The 14,766-nt window shown below is 42.5% G+C and overlaps 1 protein-coding gene across 2 annotated transcripts in view; it reads left to right on the top strand.

Annotated features, from left to right (window-relative positions):
* The window catches only part of ROR1 (receptor tyrosine kinase like orphan receptor 1), a 389,042-nt gene that overhangs the window by 363,630 nt on the left and 10,646 nt on the right, over positions 1-14,766 (top strand). For both annotated transcript variants that reach the window (XM_057310603.1, XM_026497919.4), the window contains exon 8: positions 5,891-6,102. In XM_057310603.1, coding sequence (XP_057166586.1) covers positions 5,891-6,102 — 212 coding nt within the window. The remainder of the gene's footprint in view (positions 1-5,890; positions 6,103-14,766) is intronic.

Raw genomic sequence — 14,766 nt, 5'->3', positions numbered from 1 at the left:
TAAAATTTTATTTCTATAGTCAGGTATCTTTCCTAGATTTGGGTCATTTTCAAGTTTGATAAATATGTCATCATCAAGTAGTTGATGATAATGTCAAACAGGCAGGTTCACTCAAGCTTAGTTTTCTATAATTCAAGGTTAATCTGCTGATTAACACTATTAGGGCATAAGCACATGGTAAATTACAAATCTGTCTAATAATATCATTACCTAACCCTCCATCTTTGGTCCATAAGGATATCCTGGGTCACTTGATCAAATGTCTTGCTAAAAGTTTAAATGTGCATGGTCTACCACTCTAAAATAATCCTATCAAAATGAAAGAGATTTAATTTTATAAAACCTATTGAATTTTGGCACTTAGAGATTAGCCCAATTAAAAAGTGGGCCAAAGGCCTTAAACAGACATTTCTCCAAAGAAGATATACAAATGGCCAGTGTATATGAGAAGATGCTCGATACCATCAGGCATTAAAGGAATGCAAATCACAACCACAATGAGATATATGATCCAGCAGTCCTACTTCTGGATATAGACCCAAAAGAACTGAATGCAGAATCTCAGATATTTGTACACCCCTGTTCATAGCAGCATTATTCACAATAGCTGAGAGGTGGAAGCAAGCCCACCGATGGAGGAATCCATAGAGAAAATGTGGTGTATATGTACAATGGAATATTATTCAGCCTTAAAAAAGAAGGAAGTCTGACACATGCAACAACATGGATAAACCTTGAGGACATTTAACTGAGTGAAATAAGCCAGTCATACAAAGACAAATACTGTATGAGGTATCTAAAGTAATCAAATTCATAGAAACAAAAAGTAGACCAGTTGTTCTCAGGAGTTAGAGGGAGGGGAAAATGGGGAGTTATTGTTCCATGAGTATAGAGTTTCGGTTTTGCAAGATGGAAAAGTTTTGGAGATCTGTTGTACATAATGTGCATATGTGGACCACTACACGATGGCAGATTTTGTTAATTTTTCTTACCACAATTAAACTTTTTTCAATAAAAGAGAAAAGATTAACCCAGCTCTTTCCTTTTTATAGAGCAGAAAACTGAGGTCCTAAGAATTTATAGAAACTTAGAGTGAACTCATGTGGATTCTAGTTACTAGGATTTTTCTCAAGTGCTCACAAATGAGCACTTATTGTGGTTAAAACATTGTGGTTATTGTGGTTAAAACATTTGCTGAAGAGGGGCACCTGGGTGGCTCAGTCAACTAAGCGTCTGCCTTCGGCTCAGGTTATGATCCCAGGGTCCTGGGACCCAGCCCCACATCGTGCTCCCTGTTCAGGGGAGAGCCTGCTTCTCCCTCTCCCTCTGCTGCTCCCCCGCTGTTCTCTCTCTCTCTCTCTCTCTCTCTCTCTGTCAAATAAATAAATAAAATCTTAAAAAAAAATTGCTGAAGAGAGAAATTTTAATCACTATATATGGGCAATCAGAGTCTTTTTAAGAATTAATTTGAGAATACATAATACAGGTCATCTTCTTGGTATTTCCATCATTAAATTGAAAGACCTAATGGTGGACCCAGTATACCAACTGAAGACCTGGTTAACACCTTTTCTCTTTGGGCTTGCAGGCGTATGTTTAAATATCACCGGTGCAGGCTCCTATCTGCTACAGACCCAGTTACTTTGTAGTTTTCAAATAATAGATGATAGCAATTCCTATTTGTTTTCAATGGTTTTTATTTCTTTTCAGACAAGATTATAATTTAATGTGTTTGTTTGTTTAATTATTTTTGGAATTCTAAGGTTCTGTAAGATTTCTTCCCCACCTTTGCCAAATTGAAGATCTAAGGATTTTTTTTGTTTTAACTCAAAGTAATATCCCAGATGATGTTTCACTTTATGAAAGTACTTCTTGAATAAGAAATCATGTTTACCTTGTTTTAAGCCCCAGGATAAGAAAGTAGTATTCTCTCCCTTATATTTAATTACTAATCAAAGTATTGAATATCTTTGTAAAAATAAAATAGGAATGTCAGATGTGAACTGTGATACCAAATTGTTGATTTTTAAAAGGAAATTAATCATGTGATCCAGACTAAATAGTTGGTTTCAAAAATCCCAAGTATTTAACTTGATGTAACTAATATGCGCATTTAACTTTTAAGCTATTTCGAAGCTATTTTGAAGCATTAAAAATCTTCACCGTTCTAATTTCCAGCCAGGTTTCTTTGTAATGCACTGAGGGTGTCCATTACCCTTGAAAGTGAATAGTAAGAATAGTGTCCATTGTTCTAATGTGATTCTGTTTAATAGTGTGATCCCCACCAGATATTAGCCCTCATTAAAGGGAGCCTTGGAATCTTAAGGACAATGATGAAGAACAATTCCGTACAGTATTTTGATTTTTATTAGTAATATAATTTTGAAATCATAGAAGCACTAAAGGCAGACAGGCTTGCATTCCAGCCCAGACTCCACCTCTTTCTGGCTTTGCCAAATTATTTGTTCTTTCTTAGTTTTAATTCGTCCACATGTAAAATCGAGAGGACACCAAGTACCCGGTTAAAGTGATGAATAGAAATGTGAGGCTGTTAAAAAGAGCTTGAACAAATGTTAGTTTTCTGATCTTCTGTGAGTAGGTTAGTTGTTCTGTGGATTGTTTTTACATGAAGTTTTTTGAGCCAGACTGACTCCCTTCTGGCCCAATGTGGAGAGAGGTGCGTGGGCAAGTAAGTGTGCCGTATCTCAGGTGGACAAGAGGCCGAAATTTGTTTTCAGTCACTTCCAACATGGCTGCGTATTGTTCTGCTTGATTATTTCCCTTGGCAGGAAGACACGGCGGGCTCATTTGCATATCCTCCGTGTAATCAGAAGGAGCCAAGTTTGCCTGTCTGTAAAGGATTCAGCTTCTTAAAATTTGTTCTGGTGCAGACCCACAGGGGGATTTGTCCCAGATCTCCCGTTCACAATCGCAGGCGTTCCGTGAATAATCTGATACGGAATGAGTACAGAATAGACTCCTTTGTTTGCCGGACAGGTGAGAGCCCTACTTTCTCTTGTTGCTGAAAATCTGGGCCAGAAAAATGACTAGCGTTACATGAGTACTAAATTAACCTCATTCCTTTGTAATCGTTACCCTCGTAATGATTTCACTGAAAATCCAAGAATAACAAGAGGGATTCCCCACCCCACCCTCACCCCCCAGGCCCGGCACACACTAGGGTACTGAGAAATTTGGAAGTGTTTTTATAATGTTAATAATCATAGCATCCGACAATTGTGTGGAAGTTTTCCATTTTCTGAAGTTTTGTCATGAATATTATCTCTCACACAAACCAAACAGATTAAAGCAAATAGAGCAATTATTCCCCTTAAGTAAATGAGGAGATGGGGGTCAGAGAGGTTGTTTCCTGCTTAAGGTTATTTAAAATTCCCTGCCCAAAGTTTTTATCTCTGAATCCTTTTCTACTCTAAGGGTAAGGGCTAAACATCAAGTGACTGAGCTGTAACAGGTACTAGAGTAGATACTTCCTATGTTCCTTCATTTGCAGTTTACAACAACCCTACAAAATAGGTATTGCTCTTCGCATTTTGCAGGTGGGTTTGCTCAGAGAGGCTAAGTGCCTACTGAATGTTGCACAGATGATGACAAAGGCAGTCTTCAGAGGTTTCTGACTCTTAAGACATGCCGTTCCTTTATTCTGCTATATTGTCTCTAAAGTGTCTACATAGATAGATCTTAGATAGACGATCTATTCTGGATCTATTATATTCCTGGTATAGAAGATCTATCTCTCTGCTAGGCCCTGTGGTAAGCACTTTTCCATGTGATTTCTTTTCTCTCTGTCCATCCACCCATAGACATGCAGACACGATCCTTACAAAACTGAGAACAGTTCCTAGGATGAGAACGACTAGAATGGCCTCCAGAGACGCCTGGGTTAGGTGTTACCTGCCTCTGTATAAAGTGGGGAGTGCGAAAGCTTCCGTGTCCTTCTCCGCTGTTCAGACCTCCCTCATCCTTCCTACCTTTGTGAAACAAGAGAAGTCCTACCATGAGGAAATGGGTGCCAAACAACAGCCATTCTCAAATTCCTGGCAGTGGTGTGGAGTGTCTAGGGCAGGAGATATGACGCAAGACCAACAGGGGAGAGGTCCCAGCTTTTGAATTACTAGCTGCATATCCTGAGGCAGGTTACTTAACCACTCTGTCCCCTCAGCTTCCTCACCTGTGAAAATGGGCATAAGGATGGCACCTGCCTCACACGGGGTTGGTTGTGAAGATAAAATTAATGACTTAATGAAAAGAACTTCCAACAGTACCTAGCCCATATTAATAATAATAGCTAACATGACTTTGTTCTAGAAAACACTCAGCAAATACTAAAACCGTTATTTTTAGTATACTCAATAAGTAGATTTTACTCTTCGCCAAACCTCTCTGAGGGTTAGCCCACAGCACAGCCCCTCCTACTTCGTGTGTTGAGTCTGTTTATGTCGGAAGAAGGCAGCGTGATTTAGTTACTATATCTCGCTGGACAACAGGTCCCCAAAGCAGGTGTGTGCAGGCATAAACTCTGTATTGTATTCTCATTGATATGTACTAAGGAAGCTCGCGATTTAGAGAGACTTTGGGTCTCTTGACCACGCTAGTCCTACTTCCCTTGTCACATTTCCGACAACATATTGTAATGACCTTTTCTCTGTTTTCTTTCCCCAACCATGAGCTCCTGAAAGGCAAAGGACACACCGTATTTAATTTTATATTCCCAGTACCTAGAATAGTGCTTGGTGATAGTACTTTTTGTTTATTGACTTACTGAACAAGTGGGAGGATGAGAGAATGGACGCATGGTTAATTCTAGGTTAAGTAAATAATCAGCTCCAAATTTGGGGTCAATCTGAATTTTCACACTTCGGATTTTCGTAAAGCAAGATAGTTGATGAGCTTATTGGTGATCAGGGCATGTATTATATAACCCTCTAATTATTGCCCATCATTCTTGTGTTTGTTTTGTCAGTCAAATAATTTATTATCATACGCCCAAAGTATTTGAAGGTCAGACTCAAATCGATTTTTTAAAAGTATGCCTCGTGTCCTTCTATACATATTATATTCTCTTCCAAGCAATGGTAAAGTAGATATATAAGATTACCAAAATATACTTCAGAGTGTTAGCACTCATAATTACTGGGTTCGTATGAAATCATTTAGGAAGAATTCTGGGGTTTCAAAAAATGTCAAGTAATTCAATGATGCTGTGCTGGAGGGAATTGTAGACACCGTCCAAAATAGATACTTCACTTTTGCAGGCGAGAAGTGAGACCCCAAGAGGTGAATGATTAGTTCAAGGTCACACAGCTCAACAGAGACTAAGTCGGGTCCCCCATATTTTCAGGCCAGTGGTTTTGTGGACCCTGGGACCAGGATTCTTGAGTGACATTGATTCTGGAAGATGCAGGACTGGCCCTTTAAGTTCAAACCAGCCAAGACAAGGGCATGATTCCTAGAAGAGCGCATTGTGGTGGTTGATCTGGGCTAGCAGCCAATGGAAGAAGAGCCCTGTGGTCCCCATGAATGCTCTTGGGTATATACAGTCCATTCTCGTGACGTTTAACTTTGAAGGTGTCAGGGCAATGCAGGCCTGCTGCTAAACAGAGGCAACATCAGAGCGGGACCCACACAATGCAAAGGCTTCACAATTTTTAGGCCTCTGCAGTTTTTAAACACTTGAACTTTAAACTTTTAAACTTCAATAAATTATGTTGAAGGTTTGATAGAAACAAATTGTAATAAGCAATGGTTCCTTTTTTCTCCAGGGAATTTGTGTGTATAGAAGAATCAGAGGTCATTTTCAACTATGAGATGTAATATTATACACGTTATTGGAACTAGTGTGACTTTTGCTCTTTTCTATTTCTGTACCCAGATTCGAAGGATTCCAAGGAGAAGAATAAAATGGAAATCTTGTACATACTGGTGCCAAGTGTTGCGATTCCTCTGGCCATTGCTTTGCTCTTCTTCTTTATCTGTGTCTGCCGCAATAACCAGAAGTCCTCGTCACCGCCTGTCCAGAGGCAACCGAAACACGTCAGAGGCCAAAATGTGGAGATGTCAATGCTGAATGCATATAAACCCAAGGTAAAATTAGCAGGACAGGGCTGCATAGATTCTGTAGGTTTCAGGTTAAAGCAAAAATGACCACCCTCCCCAGCTTAGAAATCACATGATCCAGACTCAGAGTTTACAAGCTCGGGAGTTCAGTTTCAGCATAACTGTACCTCTCTACGTTTATCCCAGGGAGCTGAAACATTCTTTCAACAGTGTGCCCACGTCAGTGTTGGGCCAGCCCCATCACTGCCTTACCATGGGGTCTGGGCTAGAAAGAATCCTTACGACCTCATCTCTCCTAAGGATTCAGAGTGTGAGCTATTTTGCAAAATTGCAAAGAAGAAAGACCATACTCTTCCAATCAAACAGGAAGAGTTGAACAGAGAGAAAAAGAAAACAAACATGGTTTACTCACTTCACTGTCAAAAAACCCTCTATTGCACAGTAGCGTGCACAGATTGTACACTTGAGAAGGGTAAGTTTTATGTGATGTGCTTTTTTGCCACAACAACAAAACCTAAGTCCTAACCTAGGAGCTCATTAGGTTAAATGCCTAACCTAAATCCATTTCTCTTTGGTTTAAGCATAATTAAGGAGAAGTGTTGTCCTTTCTATAATCTTCGAATGCTGTCTTATGATCGCCCACCTTAGCCTTCTCATCTCTGTACTAAATCAGCCCACTTCCTTTTAGTTTTTCCTCCTCATCTTTCAACACGTGGGTTGCTCCAGGTCTTGGCAAGGAACCCAGGGTCACCAGCCCTTACCTTAAATGGAGCACACACACCACATCTTGAAGCTGAAATACAACAGAGGCTTTCTCTCCAGAAAGCCAGAACCTCAATCCCAGGCCTCTTAGCAAAGAGATTTCATTTAAATAATTTAGAAGGCATCCAAAAAGCCTGTCTTTTCTTCTTATTCCAGCTCCATAGGACATTCATTCACTCATTCTACAAATATTTATCTTCTCCGTGGGTTAGTGACCATATTATTTGTTTGACCTTCCTAAAGAGAAGATGCATCTCTTTAATAAAATTTTAGGGGAAAATGTCTTCACACTCTAACTAATCCTTTTAACTAATTAGTAGAATTGCCTATTGGGACCGACTCATAGCCCTCATTTGATTTTAGTCTGCTTTGTGTTTGGACTTTTGTTTTTTAATTTAAAAAGTCTTAAAACATGTTTCGGTTGTAATCCTATTTGTTGGTAAGGTTTTCAGATTTCTTAAGTGTTAAAAATTCATTTTTAAGTATTCTGTCCCAAGCAAAACCACAGTTCTCTTAAGTGTGAATTTTAACCATTAAAAAAAAAACCAAAAACCCACAGACCCTGAAGACCCCCGTGTTCGCTAGGTTGGGGGACAGGTAGAGGCGGAGGCCCAGTTGTTTCTGACATCCTAGCTGCCAGCTAGCCGGCTTACATACATTGCAGCATGTTAGAGAACATCACATTTAAACCTTACAAGGGAGTAGAAGAAAAGAGAGGGGTTAATATTCTACATTCATTAGGTAACAGCCAGTTGACCTTTTACATTTCCCAGGCTTCAAAGTTCTAGTGCAGTGGTCTTTTTCTGTGAGACTCTCTCCCTGTCAGTTCTGTAATTAAACATTGAGAACCCTTAGAAATGCAAGAACTCTGGGCAGGAGAGAGACCCAGATCAGCTCGGTCGCAGCCGTCACCTTGCCGCTGCCACCATCCCAGGGAGGCGGACTCCTCCGTGCTGCAGCAGGAACCATGAGAAGATTTCTTTCCATTTGGGAGAATGGTCAATTGTGTAGGTCAGCCTCAGTCTGCAACTCGATTCCATTATTAGCAGTGGTTTTTTTGCAAAGCATGATGTCCAAGAGACATGATGTTGTGGATTTATACAGTCTTTCAAATAGAGATCTCAGGGAGCTTTGTGGCATAAATGGAAAGAGCTAGTGCATGTTGAGGGATACAAATTGTCAGGAACTATCCCAGGAGCTTTTATATTCATCATCTCATTTAAATCTCACAGCTATTCTATAATACAGGTGTGAGTATTGCTACTGCACAACCAGGGTAACTGAGACTCCTATAGATGAAGTAATTTGTCCAAAATCAAAGAGCTAGAGATTGGAAGAGATGAAATGTGAACATAGGATTTTTCATGACTAAATATAGTCCTTGCACTCACCTGACCCCATAATAACTTTTTCACAGAACAAATCATGCTGGGAAGAGAGAGTGGGAGGGGGTCAGGCAAACAACTGACTATGATTCCATTTGGTCAGTTTGGGCTGAACACTAACCACAGGCATCACCCTGGCTTGTGATAAATCCTAAAGAGTCTTGTGTAACAGTCAGACGTCTAAATGACATAGCTCCAATCCTGCCAAAGGCATGTGAAATTTGGCCAGACCCATAACAGTCCTCTATCCTCCATGGTCATAGAGACACACGTAAAATATACTGGGACAAAATTTCCCAAAGACTTGGTGAAGTAAACATCGTTTTCATCATTTCTGAAGTGTCCCTTGCAAAATCTCCCAGTGCCAAGATTTCTCCAACACAAGGCTTAAAATTTAGCCTTAAACAGCTCTCAAGTAATTCTGAACTACACTGTAAGGAGGAATGGCTCAAGTATCTTTGATGGGGTTGAGTAGGGGAAAAGAAACAACAAAAACAAATGCTCACTCTTTTTCTCTTATTCTCTTCTGAGATTTGGCTCCAGTCAAATTTGAGTTATTCTGTTGTTTGTTTTGGTTCTTACTGAGTGCCTTTCCTGGAGAAAGCACAAAGGACTTCGTAGACCTTAAAGAAAATTCCTAACTGTAAACAGTTAATCTCTTAAAGTGCTTTGAAAGGTCACTGACACATAAATATTACATGTACCTATAAAAGCTGGAAGGAAGGAACACACATAAGAAAGAAAGAGGGGGGGGGGGAAGTCCTGAAAACAAACACCCTACCAGGGTAAAATCAAAAGGATATTTGGAGGGCGGGGTGTTAAAGAATAAAGCATGGAAGCTGGTAAGCTCGAGCCTTACACTACTTTTCCTCGGTCAGTTCAACAGTCAGAGGCTCCAGGATTTTTATTGATCCAAATGAATATGCCCTTCAGAGTTTAAACTGCTTCTCTCTCTCTCCACTTGCTGAGCTGCTAAAATCCTCCCCGCTCCCCCAAGTGTTTGCGTGAAGAAGAGGTTCCTCAAGGAGATTAGAAACCCATACCCTTCAGTGGGGACAATAGCAGACACAGACAGACTGGTTGACAGACCGGCCTGGGTCCCCAGAGAGGTCGATGAGGTTTGAGTTTCCCACTGATCTGTGGGGAAAGGAAGTCCGTGGACCAGGGAGGCATCTCAGCGCTGAGCCATGAACAGTCAGGAACCTGAGATGCTCCTCTGGCTCCAAACTCCAACCCACCCCCCCCCCCCGACCCCCACACCCCCCCACCGCCCGCCCTGTGGCTCTGAGAAGCCGCTTGGCCTCTCTGAGTCTCACTTTTCTCAGCTGTTCAGAAAATGAAGTAGACCCTGTTCGTATAAGGTACTGTTCATTTGTTTTCCTTTTATTTTGTTCGGCAGGAGATTTCAAGCCATTCAGTTAGATAAGATAACCTCCTCTCTTTCCCGTCTTTAAAATTCCTGATGGGTATTATAGCAATGCGTGAACTAAGTAGGATTTTTCTATATTGCATTACAAATTTTACCATCCGAGTGGGTGTTTTTTAAGAGTACTGTGGAAAATGAACCTTCTCCAAGAAGCCTGGGAAACCCTAACTTCCCTTCTCCACGATTCCTTTCCTTTGCCCCCCTCCCCCACTCCCTAGTTGTTGTGTAGTATCTGTATGGAGAAAAGGCTGTGGGGCACTCTCCTTGGGGAGTGAGAAAAGTGCCAGAGCCTCCCACTCCAACACAGCAGAGGGGGTGAGGGCTTCTGTCCTTCCCTACATGACTCACCTACGTGGGACTCAGGCACACAGAGAAGTTAAGAGGTGGAGGAGTTTGAGAATGGGGGACAAAGAACACTGGGGTGGGGATTCGGGAGGGCCACAGCCAAAGCCTAAACAGGACTGTGGGTCAGACTCCTGCAGCTCCGTGCTGGTATAAGAAACACTTGGGGGAAAGCAGGATTTGGCTCATGTTCTGAAGCTGGCGACTCTATTTTATTTCTCAATTTACCTCCATCTCTTGCCAACTTCTTGGTTTCTTCACTTCCAGGCAATTCCTCTCTCCTTTCCTTTTCAGCCAAAGTAGTTGCTGAATGTACTGACACTTGATTATCTTCTCTGGGCCTGCGCCTTTTGCCAGCAACATGCTTCCATCTAAAAAGCCCTTCTGTGGTCTGGCTTTCCCTTTGAACCCCTGGCCTTACCCAGTGTCACCATACTTGGTGCTAAAATGTCCTCAATAGCTTTAACACTCAATCCTTAAAGCCTTTGTCTCCCCAGACTTCTGAGCTCATCATTCTAGTGACAGGGCCCTCTAGGGAATCACCAGTGATGTAATTCAATCCAATGGCCTTTTCCAAGTCTTTATCCTCTTTAATTTCCCTGGAGCCTTGGATATTCTGAACCACCATCTTGAAATACTTTTTCTCTTGGCTTTCCTCCTATCTCCTCTCTTTCCTTCACTAGTTCCTTCGGTTCCTCTTTTCCTCTCTCCCTCCTCCCCCTCCTCTCTCTCTCTCTCTCTCTCTCTCTTTCTGTCTGTCTCTCTCTCTCATGCTGATTTCATCCTCTGGCATTGCTTTTGCTCCCACTCGATGTACATTCCCCAATCTGGAAGGACCAATCTCAAGTTATAAAATTCTTCCTCCCAGCACCTAAGGATCCCTACTCTCTGGGCCTAACTTACCTTACCAGCCACATTTTTTTCTTAGTCTATTTCTGGGAGGTAGTTTGATATACTCCAAAGGGCAGGGACTGTAAGGAGAGAGAGATATTTAACAAATCTCAACTCCATTGATTATTGGCCATGAGGTCTTAAGCAAATTCTCTGAACCTTTGTTTTCTCCCTTGTAAAACAAGGACAGAAATAGTATTTAGAGATGTTGTTTTCTTATTTGGAGGTTCTAGCAGGGGAGCACAGCTACTCGTATACCCTCGACCAAAGAACGGTCCTCCTCTATCAGGGAAGGTCATCCTCTTTGACCAAGCGTGCAGCTTCGGGGGGATGTGCGTGGAGCACTGAGGGAAGGAAAAAGGGGACACCACCCCCCCCAGGCAACCAGATCAGCCAAGTCAGTCCTGGCGATCAAGGGGGTGACAGTTGTCGCGGCCAGATCACCGCCACATCCAATCTTTTTGGCACTTTGAGATAGTGTATCTGGTACTTCACAGGTGCTCAATAGCTAGAAGTGACTATTATTTTTGTTACAGTGATGATATGAACAACCGCAAATATTTTAATCAACTACCAAATGCTGTGCACAGGATTATATGGGTTGTGAGGAAGCTCTAGGATCCAGCAGCCCACATTACCTGGGGTGAGGACAGAAGCAAGGGAAGCACACAACAAAGATACTGGAGGGAGCTCTGTGGACGGCTCTGGTATCCCATTCCTATTCGGTTTGCATAAATGTCCCTGCCCCATACCCTGTTGACACCCTGGGTAAAATCCATCAGGGTGGAGAGGGTCTAATAGTTTGGGCTGGGAGGCTGTCCAGTATGGAGCCTCAGTGCCAATCTATGCCTGTAGAAACTTGACTTCCAGGGAGAATGAGTAGTAGAAGTGGGTATATTATAAGTGGTATTACAAATAAGCTAAAGTACATCACATGCATTATCCCAGTGGGATCTCTCTTATGATCTTATGAAGGAAGAGCTAATTTGAGCCTAATCTGGGAGTGAGAAAACTTGAACCCTGGTCTGCCCAGGTCCAGAGCCCAGGTGCGTCCCCATAGCTTCTCCATGGCACTCTACTGCCTTAGTTCTGAGGCTGACCCAAACACCTGAGCTCAAGCTATGAGCACTGGTGGCTCAAGCTGACATTGGAAGTTCTGGCCTCTGTTCTGCCTGTTTCCAGGCAGGATTGAACCTCTCCCATTGACATTACCAAGTAACCACCACAGAATCAACCCTGGTCACCACCAAACATTCAAACTAACCATCAGAAAATGACATGAAAGAGAAAAGAACTGCTTCCGAAGATAAATCACTTCCAGAGAAGTACAGCTGAACTCTGGGCAAATGGGGCAGACTGTTAGTTGAAACTCCCTCCAGAATTTGATGGCATAAGCTGGAAGGCACTTAGTTCGGCTGTAGTCTTTGAAAATGTCCATAACCTCCCAAAATGAAATGGCTGGGGCCTTTAAGTTTTTAAAACGTAATCATTTCCATTGAGGAGTAGAGCCAATTGTTTTGCAATTTGAACACTGTTTACCTCAGAACCAGTAAAATGCACAAGAATGGAAAATAGGCTTTGGAGTCAAGCAGATTTCCTGTCAACAGCTAAGTCCAGTTACTAAGAAATCTCTATTTTCTATACTCTCCAGGGCTGTTGTGTCCCACTCAGGCAAAGGCTGCTGTGGAAAGGTTCTGTTCATTTGTCCCAGTCAATTAATGGAGACAACAGAGAATCAACCAGAGTAAGGTCTAGATCAGAGACCAGAGAGCAATTATACCTTGACATTCCACTTTTATACCAGCGGGATTTATGCTTTTATTTTTTTTTTATTTTTTTTTTTAAGATTTTACTTATTTATTTGACACAGAGAGAGAGAGACAGCCAGCGAGAGAGGGAACACAGGCAGGGGGAGTGGGAAAGGAAGAAGCAGGCTCCCAGTGGAGGAGCCTGATGTGGGGCTCGATCCCAGGACTCTGGGATCACGCCCTGAGCCGAAGGCAGACGCTTAACAACTGAGCCACCCAGGTGCCCCCCTATGTTTTTAAAGTTATGGAGCCCTTCGAGGCTGAAAATGAAAACTGACAATTATTCCCGGAGAAATGCTCCAGCTTTGCAGTCAGACATGCTGGATTTGCATTGGCACCACCTCTTGATCTGTGGGCTTCTTTAGGCAAGCTGCTTAACCTCTGAATGTCTTCATTTCCTAATCCATAAAATGGGGACATCATAGTGTGGCTCTCACAGGATTAGGATGAAGTTTGAATGAGTTGATGCAGTCAGCACTGAGAGAATAAACAAAGGGCATGTGAAGTAGTCGCTAGGAAGATAGGCTCTGCTATCTGACATAACAATCTGACCAGCTATGGGATCACTTAACCACTCTGTTTCTCAGGGTTTCCATCTGTAAAATGGGGATAATAGTCATAGTGACCAATTTCCTGGGGTTACTGTAGGATGAAAGGGTCAGTATATATAAAGTACTTACAGCTTAACATTTCAGCACTCTGAAACCAAATCGTAGGCATTGTTGTGGTCTCCGTGTCTGGCACGGTGCAAGGCTTCAATTCCTGGTAGCTATTATCAAACTCGAGTACAGACATCTAGGGTAGGAGCTGTGTCTTCACTCTTCATGCTTCTTGCATGGGTCCTCATATACTATTCCATATGTATGCTCTTTGGTATACAGTATCCATTGACTGACTGATACAACCGGCTATTTAAAAAGATCCCACACCATTGGCTACCCATGAAAATAGAACAAACTGATGACATAGCCCAAGGTATAGAGTGATTTAATTTCAAAACCTTGAATCTCACTGAGATAGCAGCAGACTATAAACACAGTAAATACCAGCCAGTGGTTCTTAAATTTACCTTACCTGGCATTTCCAAAGTGTCTTCTGAAGCCAAGTAGTATTTTCTTTGGCTCCTGAAAGTCAGAATTGTCCAACCAGGTCCTTCAGACACATTGTAGTCATTTGTCGTGCTAGGAGCAGAGATCCGGACCACTAGTAATTGTCTGTTCCAGAAAGCCATATTCACTTATTCCAGTGGTTCTCACAGTGAAGCCTCCAGTTTGGGAACATCCTCATCACCTGGACTTCTCAGAACTGCAGGATCTCAGACCTACAGAATCAGAAACCCTGGGATCGGGTCCCAGCAATGTGTGTTTTAACAAGCCTTCCAGGGGGTTCTAATGCCTGCTGTGAAGTAGACTATGCTGGTTAGTGCTTGAGAATCAGACAGCAAGCAAATCCCCAGGGAATACAGATCTCAGGAGAGCTGTGCTTCCAAAGAGAAAAAGGACCTGGTGATGTCCTATTACCCCAAATCCCACTCTGATTCTAATGAGGCTGAGGAACCAGTGCCCCAGTGTGGAACCTGCTCTTCTCCGGAAGACACCTGGTTCCCACCAGAACTGGCAAATGTACAGCAAATGAGATTTTGAAAAGGCAGCCATCCTGGAGCATTAGGTCCTGGGGAAGGAACCAGGAGAGGAGCTGCAGGGACTACAGGGGATGGTTTGAGTCAGTCGTATGAATAGAATTTCGGTTCTTTTCAGCATCTGCTGTTGGAGTCCCCTTCCTGTCCTGGAGAACCACCCTGGGCTGTATTCCCCTCCACCTCATGTCAGTCAGCCTTTTCTCTGTGTCCAACTTCAAGTGGGGCTCAAAAGTAGAGCATTCATACCCTGTTCAGGTTAGAAGCAAAAAGTCACAAACGCGTGGACCCACGACGCACACAAATGCAGGCCATCCTGACATCCTCACCTCATCCCCTCCAGCAATCACTTCTGTAAAGTGAACAGGAAATGGCAGCTTGGGTGTTAAGCTGTGTCACCCAGAGGAATCATTTCGAATGTGTTATCACCTAAGGTGTAAC

Source organism: Ursus arctos, unplaced genomic scaffold (genome assembly GCF_023065955.2).
Source record: "Ursus arctos isolate Adak ecotype North America unplaced genomic scaffold, UrsArc2.0 scaffold_12, whole genome shotgun sequence".
Taxonomy (NCBI): domain Eukaryota; kingdom Metazoa; phylum Chordata; class Mammalia; order Carnivora; family Ursidae; genus Ursus; species Ursus arctos.
Note: the sequence above shows the minus strand (reverse complement) of the source record. Positions and strands in the feature narration are given on the sequence as shown.